We start from the raw sequence: 17,217 nt of genomic DNA, 5'->3' as shown, positions 1-17,217 counted from the left end.
CACAGATGTGCAAATGCACACACACAGCTTGACTAGTCCCTGTAGGACTCTCTGGAGTAGATCAACATGAACCTATTGGCACAGTTGGCAGCAGGGGTATAAAGCCTCCCCCACAGCATTGAGCTGTGGAGCAGTGGAAGAACTGTGTTTTCTGGAATGGTGGTGGAGCTCCATCCACTACTTTTGGGATGGGTTGGGGAGTTGGGGATGATGAGGTGGGGTGGTGATCATCATCATTCAACATCCTGACCTGACTGATGCTCTTGTCACTGAATGCAATCAAATCCTCACAGCAGTGCTCCTCCAAAATCAGTAGAAGGACAGTAGACAGAGTCGCTCCAACAAAAGCAGGATCAGCTCCTTTTAATATCCTTGATTTCAGAAGAGACTGTGAACGAGCAGGTGTCCCAATACTTATGTCCATATGTATTATGTAAAAACCCTTCATAAAGTGAGGAGCACTTTGCCACTGGTCCTCTCTGAGATATCCCTGTGTTTTCGACACACACACACACACACACACACACACACACACACACACACACACACACACACACACACACACACACACACACAGAGAGAGAACTTCACGCTCTGTCAATTCTACACAAGGCTTCAGGTCTTGGGGGGCTAAGTCAGCAAAGAGTGGAGGCAATGATCTAACACAAACAAGCTTAATCCCAGCCAGGCTTTGCAGTGCTGGGCCACAGTCTGGCCCAATGATCTCATCTGCAGATCGGCTAAAAACAGCCTAGCTAACGGGGGGAGGGAGGGAGGGAGGAACAGCCAGTCACCCAAACAGGTTCTGCTGCACTGCTCTCCAGTCAATACAGCAGGACGGGTTACATTCGGTCATCCTCAGAACAGACTCATCTGTAAGCCTACAACAAATACTCTGGAAAAAGGAGAAGGGCAGAGAGACGGAGGCGGCAGAGAGAGAGAGAGAGACTGAATGGGCCAATTCAGGCTGGATGTAGTGACAGTGGACCTGCCATCCACAATCCAGAAGCTCTGCAAAGTGCTGTGTGAGAAGATCACGGCTGAATAAACAACTGTAACCATACTGGATCTCCATTTAGGAAAGCTGGTGTGTTCAGACAGACTCGACACACACACACGCTGCACCCCAGTCTCCCACATGGAAGACCCCCACACACAGCTACTACATAGGGACTGTCTCCCAGCAGGCCTCACACATGCCAGGTGAAGTGTTCCACACTGTTGAAAATGAAGGTGCCAAAAAGTGTTCAGATGTTTGGATCAATGCCATAGAACCACTTCTGACCCCCTATAGAACCTTTCAATGGACAGAACCATGGACAGTTGCTGGTCCAACACTGGGTGGGGGAGGACACATGTGCAACCACTGCCGAACTGCCGCCGACGCAACATCACCAGGCAAGCAATGCCCTCAGAGGACAGTGCCCAGCTCTGATGCATGGGCTAGCAGACAGGCCAATGCTAGCCAGCATCACACAGAGGGAGCAAGGCCAATTGTGCTCTCTCAGGCTCCGGCTGCTACAAGGGTGAACTAAGAGAGCTGCCTGTAGGTCCTGAGACAGGACCTCTTTACTCATCCTGAGGTCTGCTCCAGCTGAACTAGCTAGAACAGTCTGACCCGACCATGTTGGCAGTTGCTGCACTTGTAGATGATATAGCAGAGAGTTGAACTGCTGATTTCTAATCAGAGACGTCCTCCGCTACAGGACTATGGAGGGAATTTGATGATCTTGGCAGCCTTTTTTCACTTTTATTGAAAGGCTCTCGCTTACAGTCCTTCCGGAATGATTCGGTGTCATCCTGTAATAGAAACTGCACAGCAGATCGATACAGTGTAGGGCTCCAGGTTATGTGCTCTCTGTGTACTGAGGACTATTTCTAGCAATGCCATGTTTTACTGACATTATTTGACTGCTTATTAAATTATCACACACACATATATATATATATATATATATATGCGCACACACACACACACACACACACACACACTTATATACATTTATATACATATACATTTATTATTATTATGTGTCCTCCGCATTTAACCCATCTGTGGTAGTGAACACACACACACATACACACACTAGTGAACTAGGGGCAGTGAGCACACACACACCCAGAGCGGTGGGCAGCTAACTCCAGTGCCCGGGGAGCAGAGAGGGTAAAGGGCCTTGCTGTGGCCCAACAGTGGCAGCTTGCAGAGCCCGGGAATCAAACCCACAACCTTGTTATCGATATATCGATGTTTTTTGTATTGTTTATATATATATATATATATATATACATACATACTAAGGTTTTTTGGCTGTCCTAATGTCATTCACATGACTGTATGCGATCAGTAAGCTGGTCTGCGGTTTCAGGTATTATAAGGCTCTAGCCCGGCCTCACTAAACACTAATTAAAAATCCCATGCGACTCTTAATACCCTCCTACACCAATATCAGATAACAGTTTCCTGGCCTTCTCAAATACAGTGAGGTCAGTATGAGACCACAGGCAAAAATCAACGCCCTACACTAGTCAGTCCGAGAACTCCAACTATAGAACATGCTGAGTGTACTGGGCCAGTTCCTATACTTAAGTCATAATATTAATCATAGAGTAACTACAGGAACAGTTAGTCTAGGATTACTCGCATTACCCACTCATTTATAATGCTTTAGTAATACTATATATATATATATTACTAAAGCATTATAAATGAGTGGGCCATTACCTCTGCTCTGACACATCACACTCCACTCCACAGCTAACTTACAGCCTTTGTCCTTTTAATCATGTGATGTGGAGCTGGAAAACACCAGCAAGCACATTGCAGCACTTCACCAAACTGCTGCAATTCAGCAGCTAAACAACAATCACTGATTTACATTATTCACATTATTAGAAGATCACTACACCAGAATGCAAGAACCGCAAGAACCTGCTTTCCATAACATTTAACAAGTGGTCATTTATATGGACACAGCTTTCAAACAGTGACTGTCTAAATACAGGCTAACAACATTGATTACCACCCAGTTAAAGCTGTAATATCTAAAATAATAAACAGGAATACAATGAATTTAGTCCTGACTGGAGCTCTACCAGCTCAGCCAGGGTGGGGTCAGATGGGCTGATGTCTTACCAGTCACGACCTGCTCCACACATGCCAGGGGGACGTCATGCTCTCCCAGCAGTCGGTGGGTACACTGGAACCTCTGAACAGGAAAATAAACAACATTTAATGTCATTAAACCAATATTTTCTGCTTTGATTTATGTCAGTTTCTAATACCACCAGTAATAACTCACTCTGATCATGTGCTACAAAATTAGCGTAAAAGTTGAGCACAGATGAATCCAAATAAAATAAATATTTAAATAATGGACATGAAGTCTTTTCTGTCTCAAAGCAAGTTTCGCAGTTCCGTGGCCATAGTACCAAACCGCTAATTTATGCAAGTGCAACTGTATTTCTTCAAAAACACCAAAAAGGAAATCGGAAAATTTCAGTAAATGAGCCAATTTTTAATAATAAATGAACCAAACCTTGACTCCTTAACCATCGTCACTGTCAGCTGATTTCAGATCAGGCAGTTACAACGTGACCAGTCAATCAGTAAATAAGGTAGATTAACCCCACAGTTAATTATTTCCTCCTTTGTGGCAGTACCCGCTCTGAAAGAGGTCTTTAATGATTCACAGAAGGAAATACGTCCAAAACAGTCTCAGAGTCGAGTCAGGAGCAGAAAAGGCCCTGTCAATCATAACTGCACAAAGCTGTAACAGCGTGCAGCTGCAGCGTGTGTCAAAGTGTCAGTCCTAGATCTCTGTCAAACGTCTAATAGTAAGGTAAAAACACACACACACACACACACACACACACACACACACACACACACTTACATAAGGTATGCAACAGCCCCACCCCACTCATACTTCTCAAAACATGCCATAAACCAGCCCCAGCGCTCTCAGTGGCGTCTGAAGAACAGTGCAGAGCATTAGCATTACTCGCTCTGTGTGAAACGACTAGGCCGGTGCTGCTCAGGAACCTGACTCCGCTCATCACTGGAGAGATAATTACCTTAATTTTCTGTTCCAGCAGGAAAACACAAAACTTAGACTGAAATTGAGAAATTATATGATTATTAATATTAATAATTACATGATATTGACTGGTATCTCCAGTCAGAATGCTTCATGGGCTTAATAAAAATCCCCACAGTGGGGAAATTCTCAGTGTCACAGCAGAAAAGGGATAGCAAGACACTCAGATGCAAAACGTAGATAAATTACACTATATACACAATATAAATAATAGAAGTCTGCAAATGATTGCAAATGACTCTTAATTGCACATATGGGGGTTAGCGGGGTTATTGCACATTGTATTTTTACATTGAGGGATCTCTATTCTCTAAACATGTGTGTGTAGTTAAGTGTGTGTGTATGTGGTCCGCTGGGAGCAGTGCTGGACCTGCGATACCCCTCCTTCACACACTTGGGGTGAAGCAGCCTGTAATCCCTGCCTGAGAAATCTGTCGCTAATAGTTCAGTCAGAAAGTGGCGTCCAGTCTCATATGTTCGTCAATAATTCTCAATAATTGTCAAACAAAATAAATATTCACTAAATAAATACATTAAATAACACGAATTAGGGCGATTATTAGCAGATGAGGAGACCTTTAACTAACATATTGGGCTGAAATTTTGAAGATTATATTGTAAATACAATTTATAATGTTTTACAATATTTGAACCCAATTATAATTTATTAATTAATCTATAGACCATTTATTGATTAGTTGATTCATCTAAACTGTCATTTTTCCTCCAGAAATTGACACTAAGCATTTTAAATTCATTTTATTTGAACATTAACTTGATTTGCCTTTGGAGAAATCAGCATAAACAAAATGTAAACAACGGTTTACCTGTTAAAGTGTAAGACTGTAGGTTTAAACTGGGAACTCAGGCATGATACTCAGCAGTTAAGTGGGGTTTTTATACCTTTCGTCACGGATATGGTGTATTAATGGTGTTCCCTACACAAAGAACTGTACTTACAATAATGGCCAAAATTAAATAATTATAAAAGAAATAATGGTGAATCCCGTCATGTCCAAAGTGGACAAACACACACATACACACACCTGCGCCGTCAATCAACGCCTTAACATGTTCTCTTCATACAAGAACAGCAGGTTTCTTAATAATTAATAAGCATGAAATATTTATAATTATTATTTATATTTATTATTGTTTTATATAATATTTATATTTTTGACAATATTTATGATGGTTGTACTATTTCTATGGGTCCATCGTCCAGAATAGCCCCTGTGAACTAGGGCCAGTGAGAACACACACACCCAAAGCGGTGGGCGGCCAACTCCAGCGCCCGGGGAGCAGAGAGAGGGTCAAGGCCTTGCTCAAGGGCCCAACAGTGGCAGCTTGCCGAGCCCGGGTATCGAACCCACAACCCTGTCATCAATAGCCCGAAGCAATGTATTCAATAACTGACAAACTGATCCAGGTGAGCTTACCTGTTGTGGCAGGGAATCGTGGGTAACAAAGGAGACTTTGAAGTTGGTGCAGATAAGCTTCCCCCACAGGTCGTCCTGACTGCTGTCCGCTCCGATGCACTTCCTCACAAAGTTGACCTCGTTCACCACGATCTCCCCTGAGGAGCAGGAACAGGGAAATCAGGAGTGAGAGGAGCATCCAGGAGCTTACCGTCACACCAAGAAACACGAGACAGCAAAAGCAGCATGAGGAAGTCTTTCACGGCTTGGACGTGACCCTGAGAGCGGCTGCAGGGGACAGATTGATGCATTAGAGGAACGTTGCCCAGAGTAGCCCTGCGTCAGACCTCCAGCTGTGCGCTCTCCTCCTCCAATACACACATTTGTCATCCTACAGAAAGCTTTTAATGATCTGAGCAGTTAAGTGAGAATTCAGGGGAAAGTCAGGACCAAGAACAGACAGATGCTCACAGTACAATCACTCACTATATGTCCAAATGTTTGTGGACACTCCTTTGAGTCAATGTATTCAGCTACTTTAAGTTGCACCCATTGCTGAACCAGACACAGCCAAACATCCAAACATCATGACCTGATGAACCTATTGGCACCATGCTGCCTAAAGCCAGGCGTGGGCTAGAGGGGGGTATAAACCCCCCAGCATTGAGGAGCTGAGGAGCAGTGGAAGAACTGTGTTCTCTGGAATGATGGATGGTGGTGCTCCATCCAATACTTTTGGGATTGGTGGGGTGCAATTAAACCCTTAAAGCCTTTTGACCTGGACATTAGAGACAGTTGATTTCAGAAGATAGGGGAGAAAAATAGCAGGTGTCCCAATACTTTTGTCAATGTAGTGTATTTATATAGTTTTCTGATTAATCCTCTCTACTGGCTCCAGTAAGTACCGGGTGTTCCAGCGATGACTACGCTGTGACACACATGGTATTAGTATCCAAGTCAAAGCTCCGCTGTCATCACCACACTGGCCCATGATACCGTCCTCTATGCCTTCTGTCCTGTCTAAACACAGCACTGTTATGTACTCTGCTGACTAAACCGGCTGAATGCCCTCACTGATTCCGAGCGCAAACCCAAGACAGTGGAAAGAGGACACTGGCGGCATTCAGAAACGGGTCAGGCCGAGAGCACAGAGCGCGTCCCTCATGACCTGTGCCTTGTTCAAGTTTCCAAGGTGGAGCGTGCATGATCCGCTTACTCCCGCTGACAGGTGATCCATGCATTCCTGGGCTGGGGCCGGAGGGCAGAGTTAATGATCCTGCTGCTCCTCCTCTGAGCTAGTGCTGTACGGAAATACCCTCAGACGCACAGACTGACACGACCGGGCCTCAGCAGGAACCTCTCTCAGATTTATCCATCCCATTGTTTGTGACAGCATCAGAAACGTAGAGAAATGATGACAGGGCTAACAGGGTTGTGTACTGGCAAGAACCTGGGGATACAACACACACCACCATACATACTAGTAATACAGTACTTCTCTACAGGGACTAGACAAGCTGTGCACGTGTGCATTTGCACATCTGTGTCAGCAATAGGTCCAACTTAAAGCAGCTATATGCAATTATTAGAACTTTGTGGTGTCCACAAACATTTGGACATGCCGGAATGTAAATAGCAATGTGGAATATCTATTTCTCTAGATTGTATACCTGGATCAGTGCAATAGTGTACAATGTACAGTCAATGGTTTATGTGTATGCCGCTGCTGTTATGCAAAAAACTTGTATCTCCATTTTTGCAGCTGTTTTTACTTTTTGACATGATGTGAATGCGGCAGTTGTTCTTTACTTTGCGTCAGAATTTCAGGCTTAACGAACCAATAAAGGGTAAGCATGTGACCGGTCCCATCACAGGTGGGATGAGAGAAAGCAAGCAAATCTGGATGAGCCAGTCTACTGAATGAGCCTGAAACCAGTGGAAACATCCCTAAGAGCATTCCCTTCACTCTGAGCTCTCAGATATGAGGCTTCATCCTCTAAACAGGTGCGATTTGGGCATCAGTTAGCTGGACGCTCCACTGTCCATGGACCGTTGGTTCTTTGGTAATGTGGATGGATTTCTGTCGAGTCCAACCGAGCTTTAACTCAAGCAGATTGATAGTTGCTTGTTTCAGTCCCGGTGCTCTAACCAATACTTTTGGGATGTGTGGGGTGGTGTCGCTGAGTGCAATCAAACCCTCACAGCAATGCTCCTCGATAATTCAGTAGAAAGCCTTCTTCCCTGGACGTTAGAGACAGTTGATTTCAGAAGATACATGAAAAAAATCTCAGGTGTCCCAATACTTTTGTCATGCATTTATATAGTCTCTCTGAATAATGTTCTCTAAAAAAATGAAGCCCACTGAAGCTGTGAATTTAGCGACATGCTAAAGTTCAAGTAAGAGAGAAAGCTGGATGTTCTGCATCCAGCTTTGGACCATTGGTTCTTTGGTAATGAGCTTTAACTGAAGCAGATTGTTTCAGTCCCGGTTTGTCCGTTTTCCTAATAAACGCTGCAGCCGTGCTATAGATTAGGGAGGCGTGCTCCCCTCCCATGGAATCACATCACTGCCATGCACATGTGATGTAATCTGGCCTGTAATGGTAACGCAGCCCTTTTGCTAGAACAAAAACTCACATAGTAACAATGACAAAAATCTGGTTAATCAAGCAAGCCCTACGGTCCGCCTGCCTCCACATGCTGCAGAACATTCTTATGCCTCAGTAAATCAAGACTGGAGGCTCCTTCATGTTCCGTGCAGCGGGGAGCACCCCACCACCTACACCCAAAACAGGACATCCCTTCCCAACAGCAGTTTCTAATTACCATCTCCCTCGCCCTCTCTCCCTCTCTCTCTCCGCCAGCCCTTCTCTCCTGCCCACAGCTCTGACTGGAGGAGCTATTTTAACACAATGGGAGCCAATGAGTCACCAAACTGAACCTGATCCAGCACTCTGGATCACGGAGCACTGTGGGAGAGTTCATGCCAAGCGCAGCCGCCTGGCATACCGGGAGACAGCACCAACGGGTTGGTGTGGCGCAACAGATAGCACCACTACCTACCACTGAGCTACCCCACCATGTGGGAGACTGGGGTTCGATTCCTGGTCTGGGTGACTATGATGCGCTACACCAATAAGAGTCCTTGGGCAAGACTCCTAACACTACACTGGTCCACTTCTGTAATACGAGTGACCCTGTAAGTTGCTCTGGATAAGAGCGTCTGCTAAATGTAAACTAGGGACGCACCAATCCATCTTTTTCTGTTCTGATACCAATACATGAACTTTGCGTATCAGCAGATACCCGATACCATTGTCGGATTGAACCCAATTCCGGTTTATTGGTCACTAAAATGATTAACTGTGCTGGACCTCGGCTCAGTGCTGTCTGGGCTCAGGACTTTTATTCTGAAATTGGAAGTCTGTGAGACTAAAGAGGAGCGAGCAGCCCCTCCATTCTCAGCCCTCTTTATATATAAGACGAGCTGGATTACTTGCTGAGAGATGATGACGGGTCAAGGGCACCTTGCTGGCTGGACAGGGGGAAATCCTGCTGTTTGCTAAGGTCAGTGTATGATGTCTGTAGTTTACTCTGATCTTGGGTTATGAAGCCTAAAATACCAGCGGTGCGAGAATCGGGTTGCATGAAATTAATCATTCCTTTGGATCAGACTAATTATCCGATACCCGACCCAGCTCATATTGTTCGTATCGGGACTCAGTTGCGCAGATCCCACCAACCAATCCTTCAAACGTCAGGACTTCGTGCCCTGGATGAGCCAGTCTACTGAATGAGCCTGAAACCAGTGGAAACACCCCCAAGATCTCTCCCTCCACTCTGTGCTCTCAGATACGAGGCTTTATCCTCTAAACAGGTGGGATCTGATGTGAGCCTCAGTTAGCTGGACGCTCCTGGCTACACAGCGCTGTCCATGGACTGTAGATTCTTTGGTCATTTGGCTGGATCACGGTCGAGTCCAGATGCCTTCAACCCAGGCCACTGTTTTGCTAATAATAACGCTGCAGCTGTGCTGTAGAAAGATTAGCCACTCAGTCCGACTAAAGGGGGCGTGTTCTAGCAGGAGCGTGACCTCAATGCAAGCCCTCTACAGAAAAGCTCCAAAATAACTTGAAAAGTATTGGTGATCCTCACACAGTCCTTCAAACGTCAAACTTGAGGAGTTCTGGACTTCCGTTTTTCACGCAAACGCTCCTTTACCTAAAGCATGCTGCAGAACAGCACGTCAGGGAAATACCTCGGTGGAAAGGTGAAATACTGCTTGAGGGCAAGTTGAGCGTTGGGGAGTACAGGCCTATGCAAAACTAGCTGTACGTACGTACTACTTTGGATGTAGTCATGGGGACGGGTGTTCTGCCTCTGCTTCCTGCCATAAAATTGACCTGTTGCTAGGCAACACGAGGATGAAGGGTTCGCTAGACTGTTAAAAGTATGACAGGGCTGCTCAATCCTGGTCCTGGAGATCTACCACCCTGCAGAGTTAGGTCCACCCCAAATCTAACACACCTGATCCAGATAACGAGGGTCTTCAGGAGCATCTGAACATCTTCTGATGCTCCTGAAGACCTTCGTTATCTGGATCAGGTGTGTTCAGGAGCATCTGAAGATGTTCAGATGCTCCTGAAGACCCTCGTTATCAGGAGCATCTGAACATCTTCTGATCTGAACTCTTCAGGGTGGTAGATCCCCAGGACCTGGATTGAGCAGCCCTGGTATAAGATCATTGAGGATCATTTGAAGGGGTTCTTCAATTTCAACAAGAAGGTGTTGAGAACCTTTTAAAGATCCGAAGAACTTTCGCTTGATTTAAAGGTTCCTTATCAGTTTTATTACTTTTTCATGGAACCATTGAGTGGTTCTTCTATGGCGGTGTTTCTCAAATCCAGCCCTGGAGGGCCAGGGTCCAACACGGTTTGGTGATCAGGGAAATCACCAAACTGTGTGGGACACTGGCCCTTCAGGCTGGATTTGAAGAACCCTGTTCTATGGTATTACTCAAGGAACCATCTCAGGAACCTTCATTTTTGAAGCTAAGCTTTCATGATTCTTTAAAAATTAATAAATAAGCAAAAATGTTCCTTAACGGTTCCTCAAAGTATCTGAGGCCTCGTCAGGCCTCATAAGCACCTTAGGAGGTTAAGAGAAGAACCGTTAAATCAAACGAAAGTTCTCCAGATCTTTAAAAGTTTCTCAGCAGTTTCTTGACTTTTACACAAACATAAAACCAGCAGAGTTCATCAAACACAGGTGCTGCTAGCTCTCGCTCCAGCTCTGAGGCCTCGTGTTTTTAATGGTGCCCCCCTTACTTCCTGTGCACTTACTGCAGAGATTTACTTGAAGGTCTCCCTCAACAAAGTGATCCCAGCAGAGGCCGACGAAGCCGGCGCTAATGCTTCTCAACGTACGTGTCTAAGCGCTGCCATCCTTCAGCTGAGCTACCTAGTTTGGATGCTCGGTGGACTGAACGCAGCCTCGGTTGAACACTTTTGCTTCCACTTCCCTTTCAAGAAGCCCTGAGCAGAAGAAAAAAGGAGGAAGACGAGCGGGTACTTCTCTTGCGGGGAATCCAGGAGGGGGAAACCATGAACAGAAATAGTTTGAGAGCGCAGTTAGTGAGAAGAGTGGTGTGTGTCAGTGGCAGAGGCCCATCATCAAGCCCGGCCCAGCTCCACTCCACCAGCGGCTCCAGCTGGGACTGCTTAAGAAAGGTTACAGCAGGTCATGGCTCTGGATGGACATAATGTTCTATGCTGCACACATACTGTATCTTTATTTACAGCTGCTGGCTTTCACTTGCTTAAAGGCTTTAATCGTGAACCAAATGTTTAATAATTAGGGATGCTGCTGTCAATCAAAAATTTTAACGATTATAGTGATGATTAATGAAGCAATCACGTTTCTGGGGGGAAAAAGGCAACACAAAAACAAATTGCATATGGACTATATTGACAAAAGTATTGGGACACCTACACATTCTGCTGTATTAATATGGAGCTGGTCCCCCTTTGCTCTAAGCTCTACCAGCAGCAGCAGGTCTGGATCTCTGCTGCAGTTATTGAGTCAGTTGGAGGCTTTTCTGCACTCTGCTCTGAGCTCAGCACTCGGCCCTGACCCCACTCTGTAACTTTACGTGGTCTGACAGACACTGGGTGGACACTGAGCTGCTCTCTGTGAGCTGTTCCTCCTAAACTCTTCCACTGTTCAATAATAACACCACTCACAGCTGATGGAGGAAGATCTAGGAGGGAAGGTCTAAATTTCACCAGCTGACTTGTTGTTGTTGGTGCAGCGGTGTCTCCTATTACACACAGAACCACGCTGGAGTTCATTGAGCTCTTCAGAACCACCCATTCTTTCACTGATGTGTGGAAGAAAGGCTGACTGCAGGACTAGGGGCTGGATTTTACACACCTGTGGCAAAAGATTAAAAGGTGTCCCAATACTTTTGTCCACATAGGAAAAAATATATTCTTCATCATGATACAAACTGTTAACTAAATACTGATGAGGCCTCTAAAGTGCCCATATCCTATTTTTCCCATTCTTTCACTTCCCCCCTGAAGTCCATCTTTAACGTTAGGGTGGGTTTACGCACCAAAAAGGGCAGAACTCATTTCTGCATGACCGATTTTAACCAGCAATGCTGTGATGATTTGATTGCATTTGATTGCACAAGAGCGTTAGTGATGGACAGGATGTCGGATGATCACCGCCCCACCTCCTCCCCAACTCACCCCAAACGTATTGGATAGGGCATCATCCATCACTCCAGAGAACAGGTTTACACCCCTCTAGCCCACATCTGGCATTAGGCATGGAGCCAGTTCTATTGGCAGTACTTCTCTACAGAGACCAGACAAGCTGTGTGTATTTGCACATCTGTGTCAGCAATAGGTGCAACTTAAAGTAGCTGAATGCATTCATTAGAAGGGGTGTCCATAAATATTTGGACATGTAGTGTACATACACCTACTCAGGATACAGTTTATTCATGTTGATATTATAAGCAGTGTTTTTTAGGGTGAGGGAACTTAAGAAAGACCTCCCAAAGTAAACTGAGGGCCAAGAATTTCACAACTGGCATTCAGTATTAAAAACAGGCTCCTTCATTGGGGGACACTGAGATCTGGTCAATACAGTGACCAGAAGGTCATTCATTCAGCTGGTTCTAACTGTCCACCAAAACCACCAAACGTTCAAAGGGAAGGGTCATACATTTTAGAGGGCATCTACTACTGATCTCCAGATGACTTCAAAGAGAGTCTACCGTCTATGTGTACTCTTCCAGTCCCACAGAAACCGGAACACACACACACACACACACACACACACACACACACACACACACACACACACACACAGTTTCCTCTTGAGTTGACAGCACCACATGTGGGTTTGCTTGCTAATAACCCTCATCCTCTGACTCCTCCCTTCCCACTGTGGGTGTTTGTCTGCCTATGTGTGTGTGTGTGTGTATATGTGTGTGTGTGTGTGTGTGTATGTGTGTGTGTGTGTATGTGTGTGTGTGTGTGTGTGTGTGTGTGTAGCCCATGCCAGAGGCTAATCAGCAGCTTGGCTTCTCTCTTCAATCAATTAGCGGCTCCAGGCTGCTGATGCAGCAGTGGTACTGGCAGCAGCGTGGCAGAGGCATTACAGTGCAATCTGAACACGAGCTGCATCGTCATCCACTACAACTGCATCAATAACAGCAATAAAACAAGCAAGAAAAGCACTCATGCAGCCGTATTAAATAATATACACCATTACCACTAGTAATACATGAGTTTCCTCAGGAAAAAAAAAATATATATACATCTAGGGCTGGGCGGTTTGGCAGTAATGCTCGTATGCTCGGCACAAACGGGACAGGGGACGCAAAAACGAAGGGGAGTAGAAGCAAACCTGGATGGACTAGTCGACTAAATGAGTCTAAAAACAGAGGAAAACACTCCTGAGACCAAGCTGGAGCACGCTCTGTGCTGTGGTGTGCTGTATCGAGCCAGCTTCTCCAAGTCTAGATAATCGGCTACGGGTCTCTGGCATAAGTTTCTATTGTCAGCAGAGCAAGTGCTCTGTGGAGCTTTGACCGAGCTATCCGAGCAAAGGCTAGCTGTGTTTGAATGTCAATGTAAAATCATGACAAACCAGCCAGAACATTAAAACCACTGCCCTGAAGTAAATAACACTGATTATGTGACTTTGCGATGGCTAGACTACTAGGTCAGAACATCTCCGATACATCAGGCAAGTCTTGCATTGTGGGGTGTTCCCGGTACACAGTGGTCGATACCTACCAAACTACCAAAGAACAGGGCTCATGGAAACCCAAGGCTCATTGATGTGAGCCATGGAGGTCCCATCAGAGCTGCTCCAATAGCTTTCTGAAGGCCACCACCAATAAAGCTCTTTTAATAATCAGTGTACTAATCAATGGAGACAATATCATCAACATCAGGATATAATATCAGCAACTTCTAAGGTATATCGCATCTACCTAAAGTCTTCTTCCCTGGACAGTTGAGACGGTCACTCCAACAAACGTAGGATCAACTCTTCTAAACACCCTTGATGTTGGAAGAAGCCATTAACGAGCAGGTGTCCCAATACTTTTGTCCATTTAGTGTATATCCATTCCTTGGCCGGTGCTGTTGGAACCAGATAATGAATGTAATTCACTTTACCGGTCAGTGGTACATCTGCACAGCTTTGACCACTGATGCTTCATATAGGACAGTCAGTCACCACAAGTCACAGTTCACTCGCTCAAATGATCTAGATACTATACTGGCTGAGTCAGTATAGTATAATGGCTACAGTGCGGCTTCCTCTATGCAGTGTGTGAGAGTGTGTGTGAGCTGCCACATTAAAACCAACAGGCCTCTTAAAATAACAGCAGAGCAAAAAGCCATGCGATTGAATCGACCACCACTTGGCCGGCTTCCTGCGTCTGACTTCCTGTGAGAAAGAGAAATAAAGGCACGCTGGTGTAGAGCGCGTTAGAGGTCCACGCTGAGCTGCAGTTTGGACAGCTGCTGACAGGACGCATGTATAAGCTAAGCAAGCCCAGCTGCAACGCTGCTGTAAGGCCTCTTTCACACCCTCACAGAAACAGCCTTGACCCGTCGAGGACTCCTGGTTGGACTCCTCAACGCCCCTGAAGGTGTCCCGTGGTATCTGGCTCCAAGACGTTAGCGTCAGATCCTGCAAGTCCTGCATGTCCTGAGGTGGGGCCTCCATAAGCATCAATGAACCTTGGGCACCCATGACCCGGTCACTGGGCCAGCGGTCGCCCTTCCTTGGAGCACTTTTGCTAAGTACTGACCGGGACTGCAAACCGGGAACACCCCCACATCACCTTCAAAGACGTACTGCTCACTTGCTGCCTAATATGCTATGTGTCCAAATGTTTGTGGACATCATTCAAATACTTCAAGCTGAACCCATTGCTGACACACATGTGCAAATGCACACACACACACAGCTTGTCCAGCTAGTCCCTGTAGAGAAGTACTGGCAATAGAATAGATGACCTCAACATAGATGACCTATTGGGACCATGCTGCCTAATGCCAGGCAGGGGGTATAAAGCCCCCCAGCAGTGAGCTGTGGAGCAGTGGAAGAACCGAGGACCAATACTACTGGGATGAGTTGGAGAAGAGTTGTGGAGTTGGGAAATTGAGGATGAGGTGGGGTGGTGACCATCCAGCAACCTGCCCTCCTCCAAAAACTAGTAGAAAGTCTTCTAAACACCCTTGATGTTGGAAGAAGCAATGACCGAGCAGGTGTCCCAATACTTTTGTCCACATAGTGTTTCCACATCCATTCCTTGGCAGGTGCTGCTGGAACCAGATAATCAAAGTTATTTACTTTACTCGTCAGTGGTTTTAATGTTGTGGCTGATTGGTGATGTTTAGGAGCATGTTTTGTGAGTGACAGGGTAAAAGGGTGTCCCTCGCCAAGCTGTGCTAGCTGTAGCTGTTCTGAGAGCTCAGCTCACATAGCCAAACTGTGAGAGTGATGAAACCGGACACCCTCTGATGAGGCCTGAGATACTAAGCCACATAAAAACACCACAACCCCCCTCCCACGTCAACTCCCCACGCTAATAACTACATACCTCACATATTAGCGTCAGAGCAGTTACTGAATAAGAACGTCTTCAGAGTAATAACTGAAAACTAAGCCCTGCGGTTTAGGAGATCAGACAGGAATATTTTATTAAATACTAAAATCCTACTTAAGTCACGTCCAAGTTCAAGAACAACGGCATCAACAGAATGACTTCAGAGATCTTCAGGGACAGTTCCCTCACTTCCAGGTGGACTGGCGACACTGACTGGACCAGTCTGTCAAAATCACTCACATACAACAATATATTTAAAAAAATTTTATTATATAATTCTTAATTATTATCACTGTTGTTAACACTTCATATAAATATAAATAATTATTATTTTAATAATAATAAGGAAGAATATTTAATTATTTATATTATCAACATTTTTTGTGTTTTGTTATTATTATTTATTAATATTTTTATAGTTATTAACATTTATTAGGAAGAAGAAGAGGAGAAAGAATATAATTTTTATGACTAAGGGGTCAAAATATTGGGAAAAAAACTTTATTTGAATAGTTTTTAATTAAAAGGGGTTTACTAAAAATACACAAACACGGTCAATGACGGTGCCGCTCACTCTGCCCATGTGTGGGATTTGCCTAAACAGCTGGTTTTGAAGTCACCGTTTGTGACATCACAAGCATGAATGCATTTATATACAGTTATAAGCAACAACATGGGCATGTTTTGCTCATTGCTTTGTAAAAATCCTCTACAGAGAACACCTCAATACATACCGGAAAACATCAAATAAAAAGTAGTTACAATTATTGATAATATTGATAATATTAATTAAACATACAAAGAAATGTCACATTAAAAGCAACATTATGCAGCATTTAACCTCAAAAAGCAGCGTCAGGGGCTTCGAAGCACAGCGTATAGCACAGCGTATAGCCCAGCGTATAGCCCAGCGTATAGCCCAGCGTATAGCCCAGCGTATAGCACAGCGTATAGCCCAGCGTATAGCACAGCTCCATCTCTGAAACAACAGCACGCCTCCAGTGATGCTCTGCGGCCACGCCAGCCTGGGCAAATGTAAGGTGATGCGTGGCTTATGGGTGGAATGGCATGATCAGCATGTACAGATGCAGGCACAGCCGAGCAAATTCCACTATCCGTCCATCATTAAGCAGAGAGGGACAACGCTGGCGATAGCACTGTTTACATCGTCATGGACTGGGATTCTTTCAGCTGCACTTGTACATTATTTTAACTAACTCAAACAACAGGCCAAAATAAGAGAAACAGCTACTTGTAGGTGTTTCCTGTATTGTGGCCTAATGTTTCAGTCATTTTAAGAGAAAAGTGAAGACATCAGATCAAACAGCATTGTCTTAAATTGTAGCTTGCCTGTATGTCAACTTTGTATGAATGTTATATAAAAATGTAATATATTTAATATAAACACATTATTATTATTCGTATTAGTATTAGTAGAAGTTGCATGGCATGCCTTGTGCATACATTATTAATATTCGTATTGCGTTTATCTTCATTACATTCATTAATAATAATAATAATAATAATATCATCATAATTATCATTGCACTTAATAATA

The 17,217-nt window shown here is 44.7% G+C and overlaps 1 protein-coding gene across 1 annotated transcript in view; it reads right to left on the bottom strand.

Moving 5' to 3' along the window:
- mtmr10 (myotubularin related protein 10) overlaps window positions 1–17,217 on the bottom strand; it is a 56,494-nt gene that overhangs the window by 29,324 nt on the left and 9,953 nt on the right. The window contains exons 4-5 of the mRNA XM_072671060.1: window positions 5,537–5,673; window positions 3,134–3,206 (exon numbers count right to left, since the gene is read on the bottom strand). Coding sequence (XP_072527161.1) covers window positions 3,134–3,206; window positions 5,537–5,673 — 210 coding nt within the window. The remainder of the gene's footprint in view (window positions 1–3,133; window positions 3,207–5,536; window positions 5,674–17,217) is intronic.

The sequence above is a fragment of the Salminus brasiliensis genome, chromosome 25, assembly GCF_030463535.1.
Source record: "Salminus brasiliensis chromosome 25, fSalBra1.hap2, whole genome shotgun sequence".
In the NCBI taxonomy this organism is placed as follows: domain Eukaryota; kingdom Metazoa; phylum Chordata; class Actinopteri; order Characiformes; family Bryconidae; genus Salminus; species Salminus brasiliensis.
Note: the sequence above shows the minus strand (reverse complement) of the source record. Positions and strands in the feature narration are given on the sequence as shown.